The 22,745-nt window shown below is 58.4% G+C and overlaps 9 protein-coding genes across 9 annotated transcripts; 4 read left to right on the top strand and 5 right to left on the bottom strand.

Moving 5' to 3' along the window:
* Positions 1-355: 355 nt before the first annotated feature.
* On the top strand, positions 356-2,701 carry THITE_2108478 (uncharacterized protein). Its single transcript, XM_003649644.1, has 3 exons — positions 356-621; positions 705-1,981; positions 2,059-2,701. Exons 1-3 carry the CDS (start codon positions 423-425, stop codon positions 2,437-2,439), a joined length of 1,857 nt encoding a protein of 618 aa, XP_003649692.1. The 5' UTR covers positions 356-422; the 3' UTR covers positions 2,440-2,701.
* A 64-nt stretch (positions 2,702-2,765) lies between these two features.
* On the top strand, positions 2,766-3,665 carry THITE_2062722 (uncharacterized protein; the record flags this gene model as incomplete). The annotated part of the gene is made up of 3 exons (XM_003649643.1): positions 2,766-2,801; positions 2,874-2,953; positions 3,030-3,665. Coding segments are annotated over exons 1-3 (738 nt in total), but the record flags the coding sequence as incomplete, so codon positions are not given.
* THITE_2074335 (uncharacterized protein) lies at positions 3,640-5,139 on the bottom strand. Its single transcript, XM_003649642.1, has 2 exons — positions 4,767-5,139; positions 3,640-4,703 (listed from the first exon to the last, which is right to left on the bottom strand). Exons 1-2 carry the CDS (start codon positions 4,904-4,906, stop codon positions 3,737-3,739), a joined length of 1,107 nt encoding a protein of 368 aa, XP_003649690.1. The 5' UTR covers positions 4,907-5,139; the 3' UTR covers positions 3,640-3,736.
* Positions 5,140-7,377: 2,238 nt separating this feature from the next.
* THITE_2108470 (uncharacterized protein) lies at positions 7,378-9,676 on the top strand. The gene has a single exon (XM_003649641.1). The coding sequence runs from the start codon at positions 7,495-7,497 to the stop codon at positions 9,508-9,510; it is 2,016 nt and encodes a 671-aa protein (XP_003649689.1). The 5' UTR covers positions 7,378-7,494; the 3' UTR covers positions 9,511-9,676.
* THITE_2108468 (uncharacterized protein) lies at positions 9,677-11,801 on the bottom strand. Its single transcript, XM_003649640.1, has 4 exons — positions 11,655-11,801; positions 11,280-11,589; positions 10,236-11,214; positions 9,677-10,060 (listed from the first exon to the last, which is right to left on the bottom strand). Exons 1-4 carry the CDS (start codon positions 11,702-11,704, stop codon positions 9,843-9,845), a joined length of 1,557 nt encoding a protein of 518 aa, XP_003649688.1. The 5' UTR covers positions 11,705-11,801; the 3' UTR covers positions 9,677-9,842.
* A 189-nt stretch (positions 11,802-11,990) lies between these two features.
* Positions 11,991-13,807, top strand: THITE_2108466 (uncharacterized protein). Its single transcript, XM_003649639.1, has 2 exons — positions 11,991-13,622; positions 13,731-13,807. Exon 1 carries the CDS (start codon positions 12,125-12,127, stop codon positions 13,580-13,582), a length of 1,458 nt encoding a protein of 485 aa, XP_003649687.1. The 5' UTR covers positions 11,991-12,124; the 3' UTR covers positions 13,583-13,622; positions 13,731-13,807.
* Positions 13,808-14,303: 496 nt separating this feature from the next.
* Positions 14,304-16,146, bottom strand: THITE_2108463 (uncharacterized protein). The gene is made up of 3 exons (XM_003649638.1): positions 15,901-16,146; positions 14,760-15,841; positions 14,304-14,712 (listed from the first exon to the last, which is right to left on the bottom strand). The coding sequence occupies exons 2-3, from the start codon at positions 15,820-15,822 to the stop codon at positions 14,408-14,410; spliced, it is 1,368 nt and encodes a 455-aa protein (XP_003649686.1). The 5' UTR covers positions 15,823-15,841; positions 15,901-16,146; the 3' UTR covers positions 14,304-14,407.
* A 915-nt stretch (positions 16,147-17,061) lies between these two features.
* Positions 17,062-19,064, bottom strand: THITE_2108460 (uncharacterized protein). The gene is made up of 4 exons (XM_003649637.1): positions 18,754-19,064; positions 18,055-18,113; positions 17,876-17,986; positions 17,062-17,775 (listed from the first exon to the last, which is right to left on the bottom strand). The coding sequence occupies exons 1-4, from the start codon at positions 18,768-18,770 to the stop codon at positions 17,546-17,548; spliced, it is 417 nt and encodes a 138-aa protein (XP_003649685.1). The 5' UTR covers positions 18,771-19,064; the 3' UTR covers positions 17,062-17,545.
* Positions 19,065-22,047, bottom strand: THITE_2108459 (uncharacterized protein). The gene is made up of 2 exons (XM_003649636.1): positions 19,640-22,047; positions 19,065-19,535 (listed from the first exon to the last, which is right to left on the bottom strand). Exons 1-2 carry the CDS (start codon positions 21,701-21,703, stop codon positions 19,359-19,361), a joined length of 2,241 nt encoding a protein of 746 aa, XP_003649684.1. The 5' UTR covers positions 21,704-22,047; the 3' UTR covers positions 19,065-19,358.
* Between the last annotated feature and the right edge of the window lie 698 nt (positions 22,048-22,745).

Here is a 22,745-nt window from a genome sequence, read left to right as displayed (position 1 = left end):
CTTTTGGACACCTCATTTCGAGTGCCAGAGGGCGGCAAGGGAACAGTCAAGCATTGACCAGCTGTGATGGCATAACTACGACCTTAGCATACCAAATGGGCTTGATTAAGAGACAACTCAGCCGGTGTCACGGCACCCAAGACACGTCTACGTTCAAGGCAACGACTCAAGCTAGAAATCCTCACCATCGTCACCAGAACGTAAAAGTCTATGGTACGGAATACATGTGGAGATTCGGCACCTGCTTCCCCGAGGACCCACAACAGGCCGTAACCAGCCTTCTTAGCTGCATAACCCCGTTTTCTCGTCTCTGACGGACCCACCAAATCTCCATTACAATTCCAGTACAGATTATGGGAACCTCTGTACATGAACGTCCCACGGCAGCACCACGCTCACAGCAATTGCCGGCGCCAATGGCAATGGAGTTTGCGAGAGCAGCGTCGGCTCGCCGCCTGCTTAGGTGGCAGTCGGCATTGGCCCGGCCTCGGAGCTGGGTATGTGGCTCCTGCCGGAGCAGCCTCGCTGTCGCGACGCGGCGCTTCTCGTCGGAGCCGACGCCAGGAGCAGCGAGCAAGAAGCCCTTCTATGTTACGACGCCCATATTCTACGTCAATGCAGGTACGTGCTGGATGCCTATCTGGAGCGCCGTGATTCTCTGCCGCGGCTCCGTATGCTGGACGCTGAATGCTGATGCGCCGCAGCGCCGCACCTGGGACACATGTACTCGATGGTGCTGGCCGACGTGTTCAAGCGGTGGCAGACGCTGCTGGGGAACCCCGCCATCCTTTGCACCGGCACCGACGAGCACGGCATGAAGGTGCAGCAGGCCGCCGCCCTGGCTGAGTTGCCGCCCAAGCAGTTTTGCGACGAGAACGCAGAGAAGTTCGAGCAGCTAGCGCAGCTGTCGCGCATCGACTACGACCGCTTCATCCGCACCACCGACCTCGACCACGTCCAGGCTGTCGAGCACTTCTGGTTCCTGCTCCGCGAAAGGGGCTTCATATACGAGAGCAAGCACGAGGGCTGGTACAGCGTGAGCGACGAGTGCTTCTACCCCGAGTCGCAGCTCGTCAGGCACATGGAGCCCTTTACGGGCGCCGTGTACATGGCGTCGGCCGAGACCAAGAACAAGGTCGAGTGGGTCGAGGAGAAGAACTACTGCTTCCGCATGACGGACCTCAAGGACAGATTGCTGGACTTTTACGAGAAGAACCCGGGCTGGATCGAGCCGGCCTACCGTATGAACGAGGTCGTCAACTGGGTCAAGAACCATCTCTCGGACCTCTCCATCTCGCGGCCCGTTCAGCGGCTCAGCTGGGGCATCCGCGTTCCCGACGATCCATCCCAGACCATCTACGTCTGGGTCGACGCCCTGATCAACTACCTCACCGCTGCCGGCTACCCTTCCTGGCCGCCTGGGGCGTTGCACAACGGTATCTGGCCGGCCAACATGCACGTCGTGGGCAAGGACATCCTCCGGTTTCACTGCGTCTACTGGCCGGCGCTGTTGATGGCACTGGATCTTCCCTTGCCGAAGAAGGTGCTCGTCCATTCGCACTGGACGCTGAACAAGAAGAAGATGTCCAAGTCGCTCGGCAACGTGGTCAACCCGGTCTATGCCATCAACCGCTGGGGCACCGACACAGTGCGTTTCTACCTCTTGTTTGAGGGCGGCATTGCCGATGACGCAGACTACAACAACAAAACTCTCGTGGTAAAGTACAAGAAGTACCTCCAGTGGGGCTTCGGCAACCTGCTGGGGCGCGTCACGAGGCCTAAGCTCTGGAATGTGCGCGAGATAGTGGTCAACTCGCTCAGCGAACGGGCGGAATCACGTCTGCAGCTCTCCAAGCCGTTGCAGGAGAGTGCGGCTCGCTTCGAGGAAGCCTTGGCGAACCTTGCTCCGACCGTAGCGCGGCACATGGAAGAGTACAATCCGGTAGCTGCCATCCGTCAGATCATGGAAATCGGCGCTCAGGTACGCCATGTTCGGCAAGCGCATTCCTATGCTACGACACAAAGACCTCCAAGTCGCACGGGCTAACATGCGCACAGTTGAACGAGTTTTTGACCATGACCCAGCCTTGGTCCCTGGTGAAGTCGGAGAGGCCGGAAGATAAAGTGGCTGCCGAATCAGTGCTGTTCCTGGTGGCCGAGGGCCTGCGAATCTCGGGGATTCTCCTGCAGCCGTTTCTGCCGGACAAGTCGGCCCGCATGCTCGACATTCTGGGCGTCGACGAGGACAAGCGGACGTTTGGCCACGCTGTGATGCGCTGCGACCCAAGCTACGGCTCCCCGAAGGCAGATCCGGGACACAGTCGCGACGATGGTCTCTTCCCTCCCCTGATCGAGGATATGGACATCGCTTTCCCCGGCAGTCCCAAGGCCCGCAGGAGCAACCTCAGCAAGCAGGAAATTGTGGTGAAGGAGGACTGATGCCGCGCTGTCTGCGGCATCGTGCGAGGCGCCCGAGTGCGCGGGCGGGCGGATGTATGAGTATGAAGCTGGTGGCCTGCGGCCTTGTGATACCCTATCACTGTAGAGTGTATATATAGTGCAACGATAGACAACTTCAGTCTTGAATCTCCGGGTTGGCTATGGGGAACACGGGCTTGGGGAACGGCTGATAGGTATGCAATCATTGAAGCTGCACGCACCTATAAAAGCATAACCTCGTTAAAGAGCTAATCGTTTCCACCCATCGCAACAGAAAGGAATCACTCACAATGATCAACACCCTCGTGATACCCCTATACGTCTCCGGAAGAGGTGAACCATGAGAATAAATGAATCAACAGGTAAGCACGCTTATATCACATGATTCGCCTCTGATCCAGACATTGAGACTGATCACGCCGCCGTCCATGCAGCCGTGTCCACGGCGCGTGCGCTGCTTGTCCCCTACGACCGCCACCATGTCCTGACCTACCACGCATGGATGGAAGATCCGGTATGTCATTCTGGCTTGCTTCTGCTGCCCGCAGTCCCAACTTGAACCGAGATTTCAAGCTGAACCTTCTGACAAGGCCATCCAAGAAGCCACCGCCTCGGAGCGGCTCACCCTCGACGAGGAGTATGAGAACCAGGCGTCCTGGCGTGCCTCACATGACAAGCTCACCTTCATCATCTGCCAGCCTCTGGCGGAGGAGGGAGGAGGGGCCGATGGAGGAAGAAGCAGGATCATCCGGGCTGGCGAACCCGATGCTCCCGAGAGAATGGTGGGCGACGTGAACCTCTTTCTGTACCCGTACGAGGAGGATGACGCCGAGGGCGGGGATGAAGAAAAGCAGACGCCGACAGCAACGCACATTCAGTCCTGCGTAGGTGAGGTCGACATCATGATCGCCGACCAGCAACACCGCGGTAGGGGGCTCGGACGGTCGGTTGTCCAGGCCTTCCTGCAGTACATCTCCCGCCACGCGGCCGGCATCATGCAGGAATATGCCAAGGACAAGGACATGCCAACGCCGCCGAAACTGAAGCTGCTCATGGCGAAGATCAACCAGGGCAACGCGAAGAGCATCGCGTTGTTCAAGAGCCTCGGCTTCGAGCAGGAGGGGGAGGTCAACTACTTCGGCGAGGTGAAGCTGGTGCTCCGGGACCTGGGCAAGTTCGCAGAGGTGGTCCCAGAGGAATACGCAGAACTGGTCTATTCGAGAGATCAAATCCGGGTCGAGGCGCAATAGAAGCCAGTACAAACAGAAGTAACGCCGACCGCTAGCGAACCCCCCTTCTACTCTATCCCGTACGTCTTTTTGTACTTCTCGAGAATCTCCAGGCTAGTGTTAGACCCTCCACACACCACCAGCACGACATTCCTGCGCGCCCACTCTTCGTCGGTCAACCCTTTGCCCAGATACCGCCTCAGATCCCCATTGTACGCCGTCGCGATCGTCGCGCCGCATGCCACCTCGATCAATATCCGCGCATCGTCCAGAAACCTCACACACGCCGTCGCCGCCTCCTTATCCGTCACGGTCGCGCTGATCAGGTTCTCCGGCCCAGCCCGCTGCGCCCACTCCCACGTCTTCTCCGACACCCGCCGCGCCCCCAACGACGTCGCGATCGACGTGATGCCCGGCAGCGTAACCAGCTCGCCAGCCCGGACACTGGCATTCAAGCTGTCGGCACCCACGGTCTCGACCGCCAGCACCTTGGTCCTCCCCCCCACACCGCCGCCCAGTATCTTGGCGTTCCGCTCCAACCCCTCCATCACGCCGTTCAGCAACCCGCCGCCGCCGACGTTGCACACGACGGCATCCACCACGCCGGCGGCGCCCTGCCCATCCTCCCCATCCGCAGCCGCCACCCGGCCGGCCAGCACGTCCCTGGCGATCTCGTCGACGAGGGTGGCCGCGCCGGCCCAGACGTCCGGGTGGTCGAAGGGCGGGACGTAGACCTTGCGCACGCCGGGCTCGGGGGGGGCCAGCAGGGCGTCGCGCAGGTGGGCGTCGGCCTCGGCCCAGCTGGCGCCGGTCTGGACGACGCGGGCGCCGAGCTCGCGCAGCTTGGCGATCATGAAGGCCGAGGTCGAGGTCGGCACGACGATGGTGGCGGGCCGGCGGAGCGCGGCGGCCGTGGTGGCGCAGGCGAGCCCCGCGTTGCCGCCCGAGGAGCAGTAGAAGTGGACTTCGGCGGACGGGGAGGAAGAAGAAGAAGAGGCGGCGGAGAGCGCGTTCAGCATCATGAGGCCGATCCCGCTTGGAGGGCGTTAGTGGACCGTGTGTCCCCCCCGGATACACAGGGCTCGGATTAGACTATACCGAGACTTGAACGAGCCCGAGGGCTGGGTGTTTTCAAGCTTCAGGTAGATGTTGCATCCTACCTTCCGCGAGAGCGGCGGAGAGAAGATGAGGGGCGTCTCAACCCATGGTTTGGGTGGATCAGGGTTGAAGGAGCCCATGATGCTGGGGTTGTTGTTGTTGATGCTTGAGGAGTGGCCAAGAGTTGGTGATACTCCGTTCAAGAAAGACGGCTGGGTTCAAGGGTAGAATTTCCGCCACTTGGAGCTGCTGTCAGCCAAAGGGCGCGGAGAGGCAATGGAGATAAGACGTCCAGGTTGCCCCCGACCCTTGATATATCCGGTTGATAGCGCTTTTCAGGTCCCCAACTCAGCAGGATACTAGGTTCCAATCCTAACAAGCAGGGGCGTGAGCAGCTGGAAGGGTCGAGCACAGGTCGATCACGACCAGACGACGAACCGTTGAGTCCGCAATTGCCACGCCTTTGTTATTGCCGCTTCCTGCCGTTCGCTGCCGACATCTATCCGCCTCAGGTACCTCTCCGTTCCTGCACCGCCTTCCCAAAACACCAGCCCCTTACACAATTACACGAGAATTACAAAACGCAAACTCCGGCGTTGGTCTGGTGACGTCGACTATTACTTGAAAAAAAATCCTGAACATCTCCAATCCATGGCCGCGGTGGAGAACAGCCACAGGAGCAAACCCCTGGCCCTCGGATCGTGCGGAGCATCCACGTATCACACGTCGTTGCCGGCCCCTATTTCGGAAGGTCGGTTGCCAAGGCGCTTGCGATGCCCTGGTGCCTGCGAGATGACTTGGTGCGGAAAGGTGGGGTCTGGAACGTGCTGCAGTGAAGACCGGGAAGGGCATGCTCGGATCGGGGCTCTCTGCTTGGTGGAGCATAAACCGACGGTAAACGTCGGCGAGTGCCTGCAGCCGAAAACCGGAGATAGCGTCCATGCCAGAACTTGCTGATTTCCGATCCACACCGACCCGCGTGTCCCGGGAGGGTGTCGAGTTCGTGCTCACAAGGCCCCTGGATAGATTTGAATTGGAACGAAAGACTGGCCGGGTGGACGAGGCGCACGAGCTAACTGTTGTTGTGCTGTGCAACATGGTAGTTCATCCTTTGTTGTGGACACATGACTTCGGATGGCGGATGGGCATTTAGTCAGGGGATCGGAATTCCCGGTTGGGAATGCTCTGGCCACCAGGATCACTGAGTTGTTGGGCTCTCAATTCCTCAACCTTGAAAGTACCTGAAAGAGACAAGCTGGGCCTCGGTCTGGTCGTCGCACTTGCAAAGACAGACGGTCGTTGCTGAGCAATTGACATACGGGGATGAGATATCAGAAGCGGGCGGCTTAAAACAGCTCCGTGCTGTCGTCGGCTGTTGTGCTGAGGGCGAAGGCATCGTCTCTTTAGCACAACGCTCAAAGCAGAGGGAGAACTGGCCAACTCCGCAAAGACACTGGTAGGTTTCATCGGTCGATGCTAGTCTAACAGGGAGTCTCTGTGCCTGAGCAAGAGCAACCTAAACGGCTACTAGACAAGGTGGGTATTTGGGTAGGCCAGACTCAGCAGCTGCTGGGACTGGGAATGAGACCACCGAAGGTTGTAGGGAAAAAGGCTACAAATCGTGCAGTGTACCTAATGCTGAGCAGGATCAGTTGCGGTGCCTGGCCATGTCCTTAACTGGAGCAAGATCGGACGGAAGAGGGTAAGAAATTATAACGGTGATCTGAAAACAACAGATGTTTTTTTTTTGGGTTTCGGTCACAGCAGGCAGCTCAGAAATACCTCTCTAAGGTATAACTGGAACTGAGCTTGAGCTCTGATACACAACCCATTGAAGAGAAGGAACGAGTGGCATTGCAGCTTCCTTTCGATTCGGTCGGGAAGGAACGTCACTGTCCTCCTTCCTAACGGGTGAGATCATACGAGAACGAGAAGTACTGGATCTTAAAGTCGGCCTCTCTTCCTCGCTGGAAGTTGTGCTTTCCATGACAGTGCCAATCTCAAGCGGCAAGAAAGGACTCCAGTTCCCTCCTCTTGAGCCCTCTGATAGTGAGCGAATTCGTTCCAGGTTCTCACCTCGTCTCCTACACGAGGGGTTTCCTGGCCTGCGATTACAGAACGAGCTTTGAACATCTGCTTAAGAACTGGAAAACATCTCGACAACATCCTGGGCGTACCTCGTTCAAACGTTCAAACGAGGTGATTACGGATCTTCGCACCTTCCCGGGCTCTTTTAAGCAGTACCGCCAACATCTCAACCCTCCTCGCCATTCTGGAGTTGCCAAAGCAACTTCGTTTCCGTTTCTTGCGCTTGGTTCTGCAACAATCCAAAATCTGCCATTCAAGAAAACGTTCCCATTGTTTCCTTGTTCTTTCCCGCGCTCCTTCTAGGAACACAGTTTCTCAGGCAAGTTGCCACAAGACCACACCGAATTCCATTTCTCATCACGCACAGAGCGGGCGGCCAAGTTGTCTGGCAGTTGCTCCGTGAGGTGGTAACATCTTTCATACTCTACCTCTGCATCACGCCAATGGTGTTGCCGTTGACGAGCGTCGCGGTTGGCCACCCATAGAGAGCAACTTCTTCTCATCCCTTCCAGCAAGCGGAAGCGGATCACCGCTGAGAACAAACCCACAGTTCAAAGTAATCACCCTCTCATTGCGGGTTTGCCTCATACTTTCAGCTCCTTCTCTCTGCTGGCTCATAAAGCCAATGCCGTCGTCCAACATGGCTACGCAGCGAAATCCATTCCAAGCTCTGGTTGACCGCGGAAAGCGCCGCACTCTGGCCGAGATCGAGGCAGCGACCAGGGGCGCCAACCCCTATAACGCCATCCATAACCGAGCTCCTCGACAGACAACGAGACAGGCCAGACTTTCAAAATGGATCTCAGATCAGCGGGTCCTTCTTGCCGAGGAGGACCTGATTGTTCTGGACAACCCTAGCCCTGCTCAGTCCAGCCGATGCATGTCAGCCTCCGCTCGCAGCCGTGGCAACGAGACAACCAGCCAGCGGCCTCACAGTCAAGCTGCTTGCCCTGGCGCACTTGTCAGGCCGTCCAGCACGCTCCCGCACACTCCCCCCTCGTCCTCTCGCTTCCCACTCGATGGTCTGAAGCGCAAAGCGTCCTGTTTAGACGACAACGACGACGATGTCATCATCGTCCACCCGCCGCCCGCTAGTTCGCGACGCGGTTCACGCACCACAACGGTCATAGACCTGACGAAACACAATTGTCCCAAGCGTCAGTCGTCCTTCCTCGGCAACCACGACGACGACGTCATCATCATCGATCCACCAGCCGCCGAAATGCGTCGTGCGTTGCGGCCACTCCTTCTCGGGACGCCGAAGGACGGGACCATTCGCCCCGCAAAGAGACCGAAGCAACCGAACCAGCAACAGACGAACCTGACGTCCGCTCGGAGACGAGGACGGTGCAACGCCGGACCGACCGCACCCAAGACTAACGCGCTGTCGGCAAGCGCAACCGACGCAACGGTGGTTGTCGCGAACCCGGCTGAAACGGGCACAGAAGAGGTGTCGGTCGTGCTGCAAAGCGTCGAGTCGGTGACTCACTTGTTCACACTGGCCACCGAGATCCGGGACGAAATTTATCGACATCTGCTCGTCTCAACGAAGCCCATCCACGTCCAGAACCTTTGGACCGAGACAGCCCGTCGTCCTAGTCGGCGAGGGGCCGGGGATGATTGCGCAAACACCACCATTGATACGCGAATTCTCAGTGTATGCCGTCAAACCGCCGTGGAAGGTACACGCATCCTGTACTCGGAGAACTGCTTCCTTTACCTGCTTCGAGACGAGGTCTCCAAGGGGCGACGAAGCCAACGGTTTGCCGACAGCGGCCGAAAGATCAACCTAGCCAAGTATGGCCACCTCATCCGACACATGGCCATCGAACTGGAGCCGAACCGCACGGAAGCTTCGTACGAGTCACTAATGGCTGATGCCCTCGCGACTCTGGCACCTGGGCCTACCACTGGGAAGATAACCCCTGATTGTTCAATCCATTTGCACACTCTGACGGTTACTGTGTCGCCGTTGCTCCAGGCGAGTCACCGCACCTTGCGAGGCCCCGGTTTGGGCAACCAAGGCATGATTGTTCATGAGGGCCGTTTCCTCAGCGTGGTTAGCTTTTTCAGTAGGGGCGCGCCTGTTCTCAAGGCGCTCCAACGCATCAACGCCGATTTCTTGCGCATAAACGTCCACGTAAACTCGGATATCAAGACCGGCACCTCGAGCAACGAGTCCGGAGACGAGGCAGACTCTGAGTCCGACGGGGAGGTTTCCGACACCGCATCTCGGCGCCCCAAGAAGCGCCACCTCGAGACCACCATCGACTTGCGCTGCCTCCCTCGCCGCATGGAAGCTCTCAGCCGGGAGGACCCTCTTGGTAACCTCTGGGCGAACGATGCCCTCATGCAAGCAAGGCGCCACGATCAAGGCGCCAAAGCAAACAATACTCTGGTTAACCTTCGCTTGCACATCGAGCAGGCCTGTCTGGAGCCTGAAAAGGCGCTGCGCGGCGGTGTGTGGGAGGATCACGCTGCAGCAGAGCGTCGGCGCCGGGAGAAAAAGGCCAAGGAGGCAGCGCGGCTCGATGGCGATGCGTGGGATGTCAAGGATGATAGGCAGGGCTTGGACCGTTGGATCTCGAGGGGGATGAGGTCGTTGATCATATCGATTGACCGGGTTGGAGGGGAACTGCGGGCTTATCGGCCTTGACCAGAGCCAAGGTGCATTGCCGGGGCAGAATGCCGTGGAGGTAGGAATGAGGCTGGGGTGGAGAACCTGGAATGGGGTTTGCTGGAGTTTGGAATCGGCGAAGAAGGCCGAATGGTTTGCGTTCGGGGCGTTGGGCATGGGCTCGGGCCGGGCGAACCTTCAGCATTTCGCGGTGGCGTTCGCGTTGCGGTTTGGGGACGGATAGTCATATTCCACCAAAATGCACGGGCACATGATTGCGAGGATCTTCAGGGGGAGGGTAATACTGAGGAGGTCATGGTCCGCATCGGCCGCCCTGCCTGAGGTAGCTTTTCATTCATCTAGCCCCGGAATTAAGCCGTAATTTTCACCTTTGACACGTCCAGCGTCTCGGTGTCCACGAGGACAATCTCGCGTGTCGCTGCGAACGAGGGGACCAGGATCAGGCGCACCATCTGCCCTTGCGGGCCCTCGATGACCTTGGTCCCGAATTCGGGCTGGCAGCCCACGAAGTAGAGGTGTGGACACTCCCTCATGACGAAGGGCTCGTCTTCCTGGAAGGGATAGGCCCCTGTTGTGTTGTCATCGTCGTGGTTAGCATGTGCTCACCCAACCCTCCTACAAACAAACTACAGCCGGTAGGAGTAGTAGTCGTAGTTTGTTTACAGCTTGGTTTGGTGAGGGGGAAGGAAAGCGATGAGTAGATAAAAAAAAAATGGAAAAAGGAAGGAAAGAAAAAAACTTACATAGCGTGTCCGGCGCCGTCGGCGCGCAGCACCGCCACCGGCACATGGCCTCCATCATGCCCAGCCGGTCGTCGCTGTCGATATACTTGCAGATGTCGTCCAGGTTCTGCCCGCCCGTGCCCAGCACCCGCCATCCCTCCACCTCGCCCTCCCACGGGTTGGTCACATTGTCCAGCCAGCCCGGTTGTTTTTGCTGTTGTTGTTGCTGTTGCGCCTCCTCCGGCGCGGTCACGGGCGCGGCTGTGTAGCTGCGCGAGCGCGGGAACATGGCCGGGTGGATCGGCTGCTGCGGGTAGCTTGTGTTGGCCGGGTCGAGCTCGCCTGGCAGGAGCGTGATGGGGAGCGTGGGCAGCAGGGTGGAGAGGAAGGTGTCGAGGAGTTGGGAGGGGAGTGGGTTGTAGGAGGAGCTGTCGTAGCCGTATTTTTTGTGGGGTTTCTTCTCGGCTGCGGTGGTGGTGGCGTCGTCGTGGGAGGGCTTGGCGATGGAGTTGCCGGCGATGATGAGGCGGGAGATGTGCGTGAGTTCGGATTGGGCGCTGGGGTCGAGTGCTTCGCCGAGGAGGAACTCGAGGAGGAGGTTGAGCTCCATGGCGTAGGAGGTGTCGGTGCCGGAGAATTCGAGGCCGGAGACGAGGGCGATCTTTTTGGATGGGCGGGAGGCGGCGGGAACGTCGGCCATTTCGACGTCTTCGCCTTTGAGTTTGGGCTTCTTGGAGGCACCGTCGGCGGCAGAGGGCTTGGAGAGCGACCAGCGCTCGGGTTGGGGAGGGAGATCGGCGAACTTGAGGTCGATAACCTCGAACTCTCCGTTCACGTTCTCGGTGCCCATCACGGCAATGATGCAGCCGGTGACGAGGAAGTAATCTTTGAGGATGGCTCCGACAAGCCTGATCCGGCCGGAGTCATCCTCGAGCATGATGGACTCGCCCCCATTCTCGGAGTAGTAGTGGCCCACGGTAGTAGGGGCGGAGATCCAGCGCTGGCAAGTTGTTAGCACGAGCCGCCCGAACGACTGGGACCGGTTGCGGCTCGCAAGCCACTTACATCCTTGGACACATCCTCAAGCACGCTGGGCTTTAGTGGCATGTCCATGTAGACCGTGCCGGCGACCCAGCAAAGCTGACCCTGGCGGACATCCAGGACTCGATCCACCTTTGTGGCCGTCTCGCCGCCGAGGATAGTGCCCTCCCAAGCTGCACTGGCAACCTCCTCCACAGCGGGCTTGATCTTGGTGAGGCGCAAAAAGTATATGTCGGCAAACTGCTGCTGGTACTGACGGTCCTTTGGCAGAGAGAAGGTGTCGAGAGACTTGTAGTTCGAGGCAGTGCGCTCGAGGAGGCCGAAGCCCTCGGCTCTGTTGAGATAGCTGCATTAATAGACTGCTTGCAGCCTTCAATTCAACGGTTTCCGAGTCCTTACGAGGGTTTCTGGAGCAGACTTGTGTCCGCCAGCTCATCAAGGGTCACCATTACGGCCGTCAGTGCTGTTGAAATTCCGGGCTGTTACCGGCTGGACATATTCCATGAAGTGGATGCATGGACGGGGAGTTGGGATTTGGGACGCGCTCAGCGAAGCGAGACGCGACGGTACCTATTCACGCCGCGGCCTTCTGAACCCCTGTCATGCGTTTGGCGCGGCGCCTGCAACCACTCAACAGCGGGCCCCTTGTCGCTTGCCCCGCTAGGCAACTCGGTTCCTATGTTGCAGTGTTTCGATAAGATAAGCTCAGGGATCCATAAAAAAGTTCTCGAGATCAAGCGGAAGCCAACACCTTCTGGGGCCATAGAGGGGCAGTGATGTGCGGGACGCGCTCGGATTTGGCAACAATTGATTTCAACTCTATTGCATAAAATTGTCTGCAGTCTGGCTCAGAACACCGGATTTCAGCAATGGACGAGCCGATGACGGACGCCCCTGGGGCGCAGATCAGGGTGACCTTCACCACAACCGAGCCCGACCTCCAACTCCCCGAGAGCAAGCGGCAGCTTCTCGTGCCTGCAGATATCCGGCGCTATGGTCTCTCCCGAATCCTCAACTCCGAGTCGATGCTCGGCACGGGGTCAATCCCCTTCGACTTCCTCGTCAACGGCAGCTTCCTGCGGTCCAGCCTCGAAGACTACCTCACCAGCAACGGCCTCTCGCTCGAGACAAGCCTCACTCTACAATACGTACGCAGCTTATTACCACCCGTATACCAAGCCAGTTTCGAGCACGACGACTGGGTTAGCGCAGTCGATGTGCTTTCTGAGAGCTCTCCGGTGGGTCGCTGGTCCGGCGATAGCTTCCAGGTCGGCCAGGACCGGATCCTGTCTGCTTCGTTTGACGGGCTGCTGAGGATATGGAACGCTTCCGGTCAAGTCATCGCCACTTCACCGTCCGGCAGCGGTGGCGGACACGCAACTAGCATAAAAGCCGCCAAATTCATCACCAACTCCCAGCTCGCCTCCGCCGGCTGGGACCGAACAGTGCGGATATGGAAATACACCGAAACCGACCAGTTCACCGGCGATCTTAAGCCGACCCTCGAGCTCTACGGCCACACGGGCTCGATCGACTCCATTGCCGTTGAAGGCGCGTCCAAACGCCTGCTCACAGCCTCCGCCGACGGCGCCGTCGGGTTCTGGAGCACATCGAAGAGCTCCGCGCCCGAAGCTGACGCTTCGCTCCTCCCCTCAGCATCCTCCTCCAAGCGGCGCAAGATCGTCTCTTCCACCAGCACCGCTCAGCGCGGGCCCCTGTCGCTCATGCAGATCCACAAGCAGCCCGCCACCGCCGCCATCTTCGACCCGGGCGACCGCACCGTCGGCTACTCGGCGTCGTGCGACCACACCGTCCGCACCATCGACCTGACCACCAGCACCGTGGTCAGCACGCTGGCGACCACCCACCCGCTGCACTCGCTCTGCGCGCTGCCCCGCTCGGGCGGCGGCGCGCCCCTGCTCGCGGCCGGCACCGCGGCGCGGCACATCACGCTGCTGGACCCGCGCGCCGGCACGTCGGCGACGTCGGTGCTGACGCTGCGCGGCCACGCCAACGTCGCGCACTCCCTCGCCGCCTCGCCGCACAACGAGCACTCGCTCGTGTCCGGGTCCGCCGACGGCACCTGCCGCGTCTGGGACCTGCGCAGCGTGCGGCCGGCCACGCGGGACGAGGGCGGCCTGGGCGGCGTCTGCGAGGCCGCCTTTGTCATCGAGCGCCAGGGCGCCGCCAAGGGTAGGAAGAGAGACTTCCCCGGCGACGGGTGCAGGGTGTTCAGCGTGGTGTGGGACAAGCAGCTCGGGATTGTCAGTGGCGGGGAGGACAAGAGGGTGGAGGTGCATTCGGCGGTTGGAGTGGTTGGTTCATAAGCGCAATAGGACGGCATGTCGCAACCTAATACTGAAACTGGTATGTCATGACGCCTGCTAGTAGGTAGCAGCCTGAATCAGACATCAGCCACTTGGGGTAACTTCCAGTCCGTGTTCTAGATACGGCTTTAACTCGGCATGCCAATAGATGTCTGAACCTGGTGTATATGCCTGGGCCCGTTTCCTCGAGCAGCCCTTTCACCTCGTCAACTCGATGAATCAATAATAGGACAGGACGCAAAGCCCAACTCTATTCCGTATATCTCATCCACGCCGTTTTGAATTCCCCTTCTTCTACCCCCAGAACGCCAGATTCCTTTCCTCCTCGCTACCGCCGCTGCTCACCCTTCCCCGGTTTCTCCACCGCTAACTTCTCCCTCCCTTTCCCTTCCCCTCCGCCTTCTCTTTTGCTCATCCTGCCAAACAGCCCTGCGAATGCGAATGCCCTTACGACCAGGCGCGCACAGGCGGTGATGAGCAACGCGACGAACCTCTCTCCATGAGGGTAGTTGGAGATATCTGGATCTCTTTCTGAGAGCGAAGATGATACAGGGCTGATTTTGGGAGGCGGTGTTGGTGCCTGGGGAAAGACCATAGCCGGCCTTGCCCGCCGGCATCACAAGTTTGGCCTACGAGCCACATTTTGTTCGTACGCGGGCTGGTGTCCAGTTCAACAGGCCAGGTTTGGTCGTCCGGTTGGGCGTGGACGGAGACCAACTGGGTGTGAGTCGGTGAGTTGACTAGTGAGTTGTTTGGTGGTCCGCCAAGGCTTGAACCCCGTTGCTGGACGTGATATAAGTTCAGACCCGCGGTTTGAAACTGCGGTCAACTTGGTTGACGAAGAGAGGCGTTCGGACCGCGGAGGGGCGGGTTGGAATCAATGCTGCTGTTGCTGAGGCCGCAAGGGTCGAGGTCCGCTGAGCAATCTACGGGGGTGATGTTTTCTCCAGGAGCCAAGACAAGATCGGGATCTTCCTCTTCTGAGCTTGTTGGGGGTTGGTCTTCAGTGAGCCTGATCGGCAAGTTGAGCTCGGCGTGATAAGGGAGTGGAGGGACAGGGTTGAGGTTTTTTCTTTGGTGATCGAGGACTGCGTAGAGTTGAAGAGCGGCGTAGGCGTCGGACGCCGAGTCTGTGATTGTAAGTCAATGTTGCGTGTCATGTGAGGAACACACCTACAGCGAATCTGCTCCATATCTAGCCGTTGGCTCCAGTTGCTCTTACGCACATCGCCGCCTTTGAATAAAGGTAGGCCAAGACAATCCTCAACCTGAGCCGCAAGTGAAACCGTCCTCTTATTGATGGCACCCGGCATATTGATCTCCGAATATTTGACGAGCTTGTAGAGATGACTCAATTCAAACTGGCCACGAGTCTTGATGTGCAGAAACGCGGACAGACGCGTGCAGTCACCCTTGATGCAAACGCCAACCTTTGTGATGGCGGAGTCTTCCATGAGTCTCTTCAGTGACGGGGCGACCAGGCTATCTTTCCGAGGATATGCGGCAACATGAAAAAGACCAATTCGGCTGGGGGAGGCCAGCTGAATGAGGGAGACGTTCTTCCTGGGGCCAAAGGACTTCGGAGCATTGACCATCCACTCCAAGTCAAACCCGAGGATCTTCTCATCCATGAAGTACTGCTGGATGACTCGTTCCGTGGTCCGCATGCTGGTGCAGTAATGAACCTTGACCTTGGCGTCGGGTGAGCCGTCCTTGCCGGGGCCTCTGTACATGTCGTACGTCCAGAACGACTTGGGGGATCCCTCGGCAGCCTGTTTGGCCTCGCGGTATGTCTCCTCTGGGATTTTGAACTCTAGAGGAGTGAACGGCGGAGAAAGAGGGCCCATGTCCTTCCGCTTGGGTGCTTCTGCGACATTGGGCCCGGCGGCAGTGTCCTCATTCTCGGTAGCGTCTCCGTCCACTGCGGCTGTGGAGCAAAAACCGGCGACCGTTACGGCAGTGGTATGGGTCACCGTCCAAGTGGTTGCGACATTGCCCTGCACACCCACCGCCCCCTGGCCAGCAGAGAGCTGTTCAAGCGCGTTGCCCGTTGGCAGAAGAGACGGCATCACAGCCGAACCCCCTTTCGGAGCAGCAGCAGCTGGGCCTGCTGGCACACTTTGATGCCTTACCGGCGGCAGGCGAGGATACACCGAGCCGCTGCTGCTGCCGCTGCCGCCGGCAAACACGATGCCCCGGCTCACATCCCACAGTTGATGTGTGGCTTTCCTGCTGGACATGCTCAGGAAATTTCGAAACCTTGGCGCGAAGCGGATAAGTTTCACTGTGCTGTCCGCCTTAGAGGGGCAAGCACTTACAACACTCTGTGAGAGCGCGGCAGGGAAAAGCAGCGACGGCGGCAACGCTGTCGCTCGAGAAAGGCAACTGTCCTCGCTCCACGTGAGGAGAATGGCCTCATTGGCAGGGCGGAGCGCAACGGGAAATACACGCTGTTGAACGAACGGAAAGCGCCATGACTGCAAACCTTCATGACGCTTGAACTCCCGCCGCCGTCAAAGAAGCCAACCACAGAGATGGAGAAAGGCGATGGCGGCAGCCCAGGCAGACGCGCTAGAGTAGGTAACAAGAGTGGCAGGCGGGGAGCTGCTGGGGCAGGCCAAGTCGGAAGCCCCACCCGAACTTTGCCCGGAAACGGAGTCCGTCCTTGCTATGCATCTAATGTAGGTATGGATTACTGGAGGCGGGATTGGGAGGCGATAGTTCACGATAGGTGGTTAAACCGTACTTCCTAACTAGGTAGCGAGTCGGTTAAATTACCCGTTAACGTACGGCGTTTCGGTAAATACGCGAACCTCTCAGCAGGGCTGTCGCGCTGTCTCTCAGTGGTCGAGGCTGGCCCCATGAGCTCAACCAGAAGCCGCTGAACAGTCAGTCGCCAGCACCACACAAACACCATGGCAGCTCAACTTCTCCCTCTCGGTAAGCAAAAATCATACAAGCTCGATGTATCCCCAGTTTTGACGGATTGCTAACCCACCGCGGCAGAGCTCATCGACAAGTGCGTTGGGTCCCGGATCTGGGTCATCATGAAGGGTGACAAAGGCACGGGCTCACCTCACTTACCCTGTTTTGGTTGCTTCCACGACACGGCACGCTAACACCTCGTTGTCCGTCACAGAATTCGCCGGCACCCTGGTGGGCTTCGACGACTACGTCAGTACGTTCAATCAATCCCCCTCCCCCCCAATAACGAAAGTCCTCGCTTCGAGCTAACACACCCGCCCAGACATGGTGCTCGAAGACGTGACCGAGTTGTGAGGGGCTTCTCATCCACCAGCTACCTATTTCGCCTCGAACCGTGCTGACAACCGCTGGTTGGTCTGCAGTGACTACTCGGGCAACCACACCAAACTGAAGAAGATCCTGCTGAACGGGAACAACATCTGCATGGTGAGCATTCCCCCGTCCCGCCCGTCCTTCGGCTTACGTGTCGATCCAGCTGGTTAACCCTGCTGTAGTTGATCCCAGGAGGCGAAGGTCCGATAGCTACGGCTGCATCATGATGCGGCGGGTGCGGGAGGGGAGGTAATGGTGCTTGGAAACTGCTTAGGACGCTGCAAGGCCGACCAGCTCTGAAGGAAGCAAGGAAGGGTCTCGAGTACTTTCTGTCAGGAAAGGGATAAGCTGGCAATGGGGTTTGGGAACCCCCAAGATCACAACGAGGATGTAGACCCCGGGCTCTGTGCCGATGGGATTATCAAGGCACGACTTCACTGAATCTATGACGGACAGGACAGCCAAAAGCGCCACGATGAGTGCCCCAGCAAGACCGAAGTGCGAATGAATAAGTCGTTGGAATCCGCATCAGCAGCAGTCTAGCATATCCCCCCCTTTTTTTCCCCTCCCCGCCCAGAAAGAAGAAGAACCCGAACGCCGTGCCGGAACGCCTCCATCACAACCCCTTCGAACCCAAGTCACGAGCAGTAACCATCCAGCCCATCGCTAGAAGCCGTTCTGGCCACCGCCCACGCCCCCGGCGGCGCCGCCCCCGACGCCGGCGTTCTCGCCCTGGTCGGCGAACTGCCGGAGCGTCAGCTCCTTCTGGAACTCGCGGCCGAGCTGCCCGTACATGGCCACGAGCTGCTTGCAGACGCGGACGAGGGCCTCGCGCGGCGTGATGGAGCCGTCGGTCTGGACGCGGATCAAGACCTCGGGCACGTTGGGGTGGTCGACTGTGAGGAGAGGTTCGTGCGAGTCAGCGTTGGGGTGCGCCCGGGGGAGGGGGGGGATGGTCTACGCCGAGGGGGCAATTGGAAGGGAGGCATCGCTTACTCTTGTATCCGGCCATCATGACGTGGGGCGCCATCTTGAGGTGCTCGCTGAGCAGGTTGCCCAGCGTGTGGTCCTCCTTGAGGAGGATGAAGTCGGACGTGTTGGACATGCCTGGGATCAGGTCCGTTAGTTTTCATGGCGATGGCTCGTTTGGTATGGTCGCGATGAGGCTGACTCACCGCTCACCACTTTCTCGGTGATTTTCTTCTCTCCTTCTTGGAGAAGGAAGAGCTCGAATCTGTTGTTATGTTTGGTCAGCAACTCCTGCCGTCGGAAAAAGCGCAAACCTCGCCGCATTGCAGAATCCCAACCCAGGCTGGATATTGTTATCGTGTTTGAAGTTGTTGGACGCCATTTTGACGGAGTGAAATTGGAGGTAGGTTGTATGAGACTGCAGTCGATCGCTCTCTGGGTGACTTGGTGCTAGGGCTTTTCATGAAATGTCGAGAGAAGGGATCGCGGAAGATGTGAGGTTGGCTGGTTCCCGCCGCCGACTTTGATGCAGAGCACCATGTCCCAACATCAGGTCGACTGGTCGACCGACAGTCGTCGACAGTCGTTATCAGCGGTGACATCACTGTTGGCAATGACGTCCGGATAGTGTGATGCCCCTGATCTTCAAGCGCAAGCATCTAAACCGACTTCCCGGGAAGGCGTAACCAAGCCGGCTTGACCCAGACAACCTCCCAGGTCACATCACCCATAACCCCCGCTCCCTAGCATCGAACCCCTTCCACCTTGCTGACATCCCACCATCAAACCGATCGAGCGATCCCCTTTCACTCCCACCAAGGCCCTCATTCCGCCCAACCAGTCAAGGTGTCGTTGAACCGGTAACCGGTACAAAAGGCCGAGCGTGAAAAAGGAATCTGACCCACCTGTCCGGAGCATTCATGATCGCTGAAAGAAGATTATGATATTCAAATACTTATAGAGTATGCAATGCAAGCAAGCAAGCAAGCAAGCAAGCAAGAGCGGCAATTCCACGTGGTGGCAAGAGGGTCGAGCGAAATGATGAAGCTGATACGGATGCAAGACGAACTTTGTTGATGATGGTGGCTTGTCGATGCCAAGCACCGAGAGTGAACCGGTGAAAGTCGGCCGTGCACGGGCCTTTTTCACCTTCTGTCTCGACCTGCGTGTCATGCTCACAAGCCTCGTGACCGTAAGAGAGACCAAGACAGCAAAGGAGCCGTGACTTGAGATGATCTATCAATCGTTTCTCCTCTACGCTCGACAGCCTGTCCATCTTCTCTAGCGGGACCAAGGCCTCACTTGCAGCGCCTGTAACTCGAAATGACTACCTTAATCTAGCCGTCTACCCTGAATGCACCCCCTAGCGTCAGTTGACTTCCGACGCACCCCCCCTGAACGCCCAAACATGCCATGCGATGCTGAGCGAAGCCTTGTCCCAAAAAAAGGAACGAAAATAAACCATGCATGCGCAGCACTATCCAACTCAGTTCTCAGCATTAACCCCCATCTACAGCCCCTTAGTTTTGCAGTGGCTGGGCAATCCGCCACCACCGGAATCGTTAGCCCAGCTCATCACCGTCAGGCTTGTGGTGTAAGCCATTGCGGCGAAGCCAAAGATGCAGAGCAGAATATCGGACCACCTCTGTAGGGCAGACTTCGCCACGGCCTTGAAATGCAGCATCGGCTGGATTTGGAAATCAGTCAGCAAGCGCAATGGCTCAAACATCATCCATTTCTGAAAGAGGGTTGGTTGGGGAAGGGAAACTGAGGGAGGCGGCGCAAACTTACCGGATAGATATACACGAGCGGGATGCACGCAAAGTTGCCGACCAGCGCCACGAACTTATCCAGGTTATCGGCGCCGCCCCAGGCGATCAGCGCGCAGAGCGCCACGACGAAGAAGCGGTACACGTTCTTCTGCCACTTGATGTACGGGTTGTACTTGCCGCTCTTGGTGAACAGCGCGTTCTCGGTGATGCGGATGGCCGGGAAGATCTGCAGCGGCGTCGAGAGCAGGATGGCCAGCGAGTAGAGGAACTGGACGCCGTTGACGAGCTTGTCGTCCTGCGGCAGGTTGAGCAGCACGACCGTCTCCGTCTTGGAGCCGTAGGCCGCGTACGAGACGGCGCCCATGACGGTGAAGAGCGTCGTGATGATGACCATGACCGCGAACATGACCTTGGGGAACTTCTGGGGCTGCCGCATCGACTCCTGAATCGGGATGATCAGGCCGATGCCTTCGAACGTGAAGATGGCCGTGCCGATGAACAGGGTCCAGTCCTTCTGGTTGAACATGATGATGTCTGCCAGGCCCTCCGTGTTGAGCGTGAGGACGTCGTAGTAGAAGAGGTAGGCCAGGCCGATGACGATGAACGCGTCGGCAACCAGCGCCGTGAAGCCCAGCTTGCCGATGTCGCGGAGGAGGGAGAAGGGCAGAAATATCACCATCTGCATGATGATGAGCCAAGTGATGGGGATCAGGGTCCGGCAGTCGGTGACGGCGAGAATGAAGGCTTGCAGGTTCTCCGACGTAAACACGATATAGGCCGCAACAAACCCCAGCTGGCTGATGACGATGGAGGTCAAGATGAGCGTCCTCATCCACTTGCCGTACAGGATGCCGCCAATGTCACCGAATGACCCCTCAACCTTCAACCTCGTGGTGACAAGGAGGACGAAGCAGTAGTAGCTCAGAGCCGCCACAAACAGCAGCACCAGGTTGCTGAACAGCATGCCGCCGTTGAGGTAGGCGCGCGGGAGGAACAGGACGCCGGTCCCGACGAAGGATTTGAGAAGGAGCAGGGCCGCCGACGTTGGGCTGTTCTGGCCGCTCCCTCCGCGCTCTTTCCTCCGCCTCTTACGGTGAGACGGGGTCAGCAGCGCGCTCTCTTCCATGGGCTCCTCCTCGGAGCCCTCCTCGTAGAAATCGGCCTCGCTGCCAGAAGTGAAGCACTCGCCCGGCTTCAACACCTCGTCGTCTTCCTCCAGCTCCTCGCCCGCAAAGTGGCCGTACAGAGTCAAAAACTCGAGGAAGCTGCTGGTGAGCAGCCGCGGTGGCGTCGGATGCTTGCCCGAGCCGGAGCCGTGCTCGAGCTCGTCGACACCCCTGGCCGCGCGCCGGATGAAGTTGCGTCTGAAGCCGCCGGGCACCTTGATGTTTTGGATGTCGAGTATTTCATTCTCAGGTTCCGGCCTCGGAACGCTGAAGCTCTTGCTGCGCTGCACCCTACTCCGCTGATCCACCTCTTCTGTCCACTTGTATATCGGCCGCGTGATGTCGCCGCCTTGCAGTTTGAGACTCGAGAACTCGTCGTCCACGACGGATCGCACCGTTCCCGCGGGTTGCTTACCCTTCGCCCCGTTGGTGGTTTGCCTCAACCCGTCGTCCGAGACACCGTCGCCGGGCTGAACCAGGTGCCTCCTGATGATCTCCGGATCCTCGTACGCGCCACCTGGCCATTGTCTCCTCCCATCGAACGAGCCATAGTTTGTCGGCGTCCCGGTGCCCGGGGCGTTTAGAGATGCCGGCGTGGGAGAAGATGTTCGAACAGGCGGCGTACCGAACCGCGGCGGGGAGGCTCCAAGCGAATTGGACAAGGCGGCCGCGAGGGCCGAGACGCCCGGGCCGGCAACGTGCGAGCCGGGACCTGGGAGAGGCGTCAGAAAGCCCGAGCCCGGCTCGTCGGCGGAAAGCAAGGGCGCCTGAGCGGCGGGCGAGGTGCCGAGCGCGACCGGTGAGGCGAGTCGCGCGGTAGACTCTGAGCGATCAAAGGAGCGGCCGCGGACGGAGCCGGGCGAGGAAGACAGATGCCGCTGTATTGGCGGGGGCGAAGTTCGGGAGGGGTTCGACATGGTTGTTGCTGTAACCTATATTGAACCGCTATCTCATGCCTTCTGTTGACGGTCTTAATCTAGGCCAAGATATGTTATCTGGAGGTTGCAACGACTCCCAGGTCAACGGATCAACAAGAGGAGCGGTGCAGCGCAGACTGACAGGCGAGACCGCAAGAGAGGGAACGGCGCGGGCCAAGACAAGGACAATTCACAAAATGAACGGTTCCTTTAACAGCGTCTGCAATGTCAAAAATGGAGGGAAGGGCAAGTCTTGTTGAGGGCAGGCAGCTGACGCCGATGTTTGGCTTGTGACACCGGAGTCGGGCTCTCAAGTGCTGATAAGGAGCGAATGCGGAAATGCGGTTGGCGGCCTGCTGACACGACTTGCCCTGGGGGGCCGTGGCAGGGCCTTGGCAGGGCCTCACGATGGTGTAACTAGGCCCGTTTCGGCATAGTTAGTGTCTGCCCAGGCGGAGTTCTCAACAAAAGATTCGCTCTCTCCAAAGGAGTTTATGGACACTACGGAATACATACGGAGTATTGTTCTCACTGTAACACTGTAACAACCACGGACTACCTAAAGGGCATCTCACAAGACACGTTGTATTGAACTAGAATTAGAACGAGGATGCTGTTGGCTAGCACTGTATGTTCCGTACAGGTAGGCGAAACGGCCAGCGTGATGTGGGAGCGATGATGTTAGTTATCTTATCAGTTAGGCATCCTGCCTCAAGGGAGTATGCAGTTAACCTGGAAGTAACCTTAGGTAACGTTAAGTTATATCCGTACGGATCCGTCAGGCAGTTACTTTGTTTCTGGAGCTCGCTCCGTCGAAGATGGGTATCACATCCCAGAGCTTACAGGCTTTAGAGATTGCAAGTCTTTCATCTCCACGTAACCACTCGCCTCCATCGCATCTGTCGCCTGCATGCAAATGCCAATCACATTACTCCGTACTGTGATCCGTACTGTACACTGGACCCTGTTTGCCATGGCGAGCCCGCCGAGCGCGCTACGGCTCGGAATGGAGCGGCGGTCTGTTTGGATGCGGAGCGGCTGC

The sequence above is a fragment of the Thermothielavioides terrestris genome, chromosome 1, assembly GCF_000226115.1.
Source record: "Thermothielavioides terrestris NRRL 8126 chromosome 1, complete sequence".
NCBI classification, from domain to species: Eukaryota; Fungi; Ascomycota; class Sordariomycetes; order Sordariales; family Chaetomiaceae; genus Thermothielavioides; species Thermothielavioides terrestris.
Note: the sequence above shows the minus strand (reverse complement) of the source record. Positions and strands in the feature narration are given on the sequence as shown.